The sequence below is a fragment of the Setaria viridis genome, chromosome 3 (genome assembly GCF_005286985.2).
Source record: "Setaria viridis chromosome 3, Setaria_viridis_v4.0, whole genome shotgun sequence".
In the NCBI taxonomy this organism is placed as follows: domain Eukaryota; kingdom Viridiplantae; phylum Streptophyta; class Magnoliopsida; order Poales; family Poaceae; genus Setaria; species Setaria viridis.
This window is the reverse complement of record NC_048265.2, coordinates 13,459,584-13,462,830: the sequence shown is the minus strand read 5'-3', so window position 1 is coordinate 13,462,830 and position 3,247 is coordinate 13,459,584. Positions and strand designations below refer to the sequence as shown.

Here is a 3,247-nt window from a genome sequence, read left to right as displayed (position 1 = left end):
TCGAGCCTGCATCTGTGGTCGAGTACCTGCATCTGTGGGACACATTGGAAGCAGTTCAACTACACGCGGAGCAAGAAGATGCAGTTCGATGGCGGTGGACAACTGACGGCCAATACACAGCCAATCAGCGTATCACATGCTCAACCAGGGGCGAAAAAAGAATAAAATGTAGCAATACTAGGTTGAAACCTAGACATTTGGGATAAGATGCGCACATCCTAACCAGCTGAACCGTAGTGTAGTTTGTTGCATGCTCCTCGGAATAATTATACATGTTTCATTCGAAACGCCAAGAGCTATGGGGTAACAGCTCGGCACCAAGATCTACGGTGCTCAGCTTGGCGCCAAGATCTACGGCGCCAAGCTTGGTGCCATCAACGCTGGCGCCAAGCCTCCTGCCATGTCAGCACCCACGTCACCGACGGCACAACGACCTTAGCGCCAAACCCTCTGGTGTCGAGACATGTAAGCTTGGCGCCAGCGTGGATGGCGCCAAGCTAAGGGTCCAGATTTTGAAATGTTTAGCCTATTTGTGAGAATCTTAAAAAAAAAGGCTAAAAAATAAAAAAGTCGGCCCCGACGAATGTATGTCTAGAGCAACCAGTTTTCACGGACGGATATCATGGAGTATAGAGTGCTATGAAACATGTCGTTAGCGGTTGAATTTTCTCCCTTTCTCGTTTCACACGAAGCACAGGAACAAAATACAAAAAGTACAACATAAGTGAAGCTTCACTTTATCCTTCAAATCGATGTACCGCTCCTCCGATATATACGAATTAAGTTTGGAGTTTTTAGTCCGCCTTTTTCTTATATACCTTCGCTTGTAGAGTCCGGTTATTTTATATCATAATACCGGTTTAATCTATGCGTAAAATTTAAACGTGGAGTATTCCACTAACTCACGAAATATATAGTCGTCAAGTGCTCAAGATTATTTTTTTAAAAAAAGAAAAGAAATCACGTGCTCAAGACTGAGCCGAGGGAAACCTCATTTGCACCGGAGGAACGGAAGCTGGGGCATCGGCGGCGTCGGTCTCCACACAACGCGCTCTGTGCACCGCGCGTTCGTCCGGGCACGTCGCTGTCGCGGCAGCCAAGACAACGTTGGCCTGCTCCTGCACCACGCTCCACGCCTCCCGGACGTGCCGCTCCTCGGTGAGCGAGTTGCCGATGGCGCAGCGCAGCACGTAGACGCCGCCGACCACGGCGGAGCTGATGTACGCTCGCCCCGTCGCGTTCACCGCCTCGAGGAGCCTCCTGTTGAGCTCGTTCGGTTCCACTACTTCGCCGCCGCGGGTGCGCTTCTCTCCAGCGGAGGCGGGGCGAAGCCGGAAGCAGACCAGCGCGAACTGCCTCGGCACGGGCACCTCGAACCTTGTGTCAGCGCGCACCATGGCCTCGAACGCGGCGGCCATGCGCACGTGGGCGCGCACGAAGCCGCGCAGGCCCTCGACGCCGTGGCACCGGAGCACGAGCCACAGCTTCAGCGCGCGGAACCGGCGGCTCAGCGCGACCTGCCAGTCCTTGTAGTCCACCACCACATCGTGGCCGTCCTGCGCCGCCGCCGACGGGTCCTTCAGGATCACGTCGTGATCGGTGCCGAGCGCGGCCACAAGCGCCGCGGGCCGCGTCACCCACAGCGCGCAGCAATCCATGTTGGCGAGGAGCCACTTGTGCGGGTTGGTGCTGAACGAGTCCACGGCCTCGGCGCCCGCGATGGCGTGACGGAACTCGGGGCACACGCACGCGGCGCCGGCGTAGGCCGCGTCCACGTGCACCCACACGCCGTGGCCCGACACGGCGGCACACAGCTCGCGGAGAGGGTCGATCGCCGCCGTCGGCGTGGTCCCCACCGTAGCGCACAGGAACAGCGGGACCCTGCCCGAAGCCTCGTCGGCGCGCACGGCGGCGCGGAGCGCCTTGGGCGAGAGGGTGAAGCCGCTCTCCCTGGACGTCGGTATCTCGCGGCAGTTTCCCCGGCGGATCCCGGCAATGCGCGCGGCCTTCTGGAACGAGAAGTGGGTCTGGTCGGAGAAGTAGACGACAAGGTCTCCGATCCGCTCCTCGCCGATCTCGGCGAGCTTCCGGTCCCTCGCGGCGACGATGGTGCAGAGCATGGCCTCGCAGGACGTCCCCAGCAGCGTGCCCCCGCCGCCTCCAGAGAACAGCAGCCTCTCTGGGAGGTGCAGCGCCTTGCCGAGCCAGTCGGTGACGACGACCTCGAGCTCGGTGGCTGCCGGCGAGGCAGCCCACGTGAACGGGTTGATGTTAAGCCCCGCGGCGAGGGCTTCGCCGAGGGCGCCCACATTGCTGGCCGTGGCCGCGAAGTGCGCGAAGTGGCGGGGGCTCTGCCAGTGCGTGACGCCGGGCAGGATGAGGTCGCGGACGTCGCGGAGCGCCGCGGCGAGCGCGTCGCGCTCCGGCCGCGCCGGCGCCGTCTCGGGAAGCTGCCGGGCCAGGAACCCCGGAGCGACGGCCGGGCGCACGGGGTACTCGTTGATGCGCGTGTAGTAGTCCGCGATGAAGTCCACGACTAAGCGCCCCTGCCTGCGGAACTCATCGGCGTCCAGCGGCGGCGTAACGAGCGAAGAAGGCGTGGCAGGTGCAACGACGGCCGCCGCAGCTGCAGCAGCCGGGCTGGTACCGTTCGCCGTGGTAGTGTCGGCGTGGTTCAGGATGTCCATGGCAGGAGAACGTGTGGGCTCTGGTGTGGACGGGGGTGTTTATTTTTAACTGCGCTCGTGCCTCGTGGGCTGTGTGGCAGCGGACGAGGCTCGAGCGTCAGACAGGGTGATGCGAATTCGAGAGGAGAGAGGCGTAGATCCATGGAATGGTGATCGAGCCTTCTTATAGCATGCATGGCAGCATAAGCCATTTGGCCGGAAACACATGGGAAATTAGCAGATAAGCTATTATCGTATACTAATAGGTACGAAGTAATAACCATGAAAACACAGTATAGACTATAGACGATAACATGCATGTAAGCACTCACACTTGACCCTTATGGCCTGGAATGGTTAATTTCAAAGATAGACAAAGCACTGCTGGCGTGTCACTATAATCTGTCGACAGGCATACACTGGTGGAAAGTTCCGGTTGGTAAGTCTCGTATCTCTCGAAAAACTAACCGAGACTAATCATTCGGGACTAAAGATCTCCCTCTTTAGTCCCAGGTCATTCACCCGGGACTAAAAATCTCCTTTAGTCCTAGTTGGTAATACCAATTGGAACTAAAGGGACC

At 58.7% G+C, this 3,247-nt stretch overlaps 1 protein-coding gene across 1 annotated transcript; it reads right to left on the bottom strand.

Moving 5' to 3' along the window:
* Positions 1-652: 652 nt before the first annotated feature.
* On the bottom strand, positions 653-2,833 carry LOC117847809 (tyrosine decarboxylase). Its single transcript, XM_034729095.2, has one exon. The coding sequence runs from the start codon at positions 2,685-2,687 to the stop codon at positions 969-971; it is 1,719 nt and encodes a 572-aa protein (XP_034584986.1). The 5' UTR covers positions 2,688-2,833; the 3' UTR covers positions 653-968.
* Positions 2,834-3,247: the final 414 nt, after the last annotated feature.

Bases quoted from the DNA above. Each gene is read 5' to 3' on its own strand.
- LOC117847809 (XM_034729095.2), bottom strand. From the start codon at position 2,687: ATGGACATCCTGAACCACGCCGACACTACCACGGCGAACGGTACCAGC.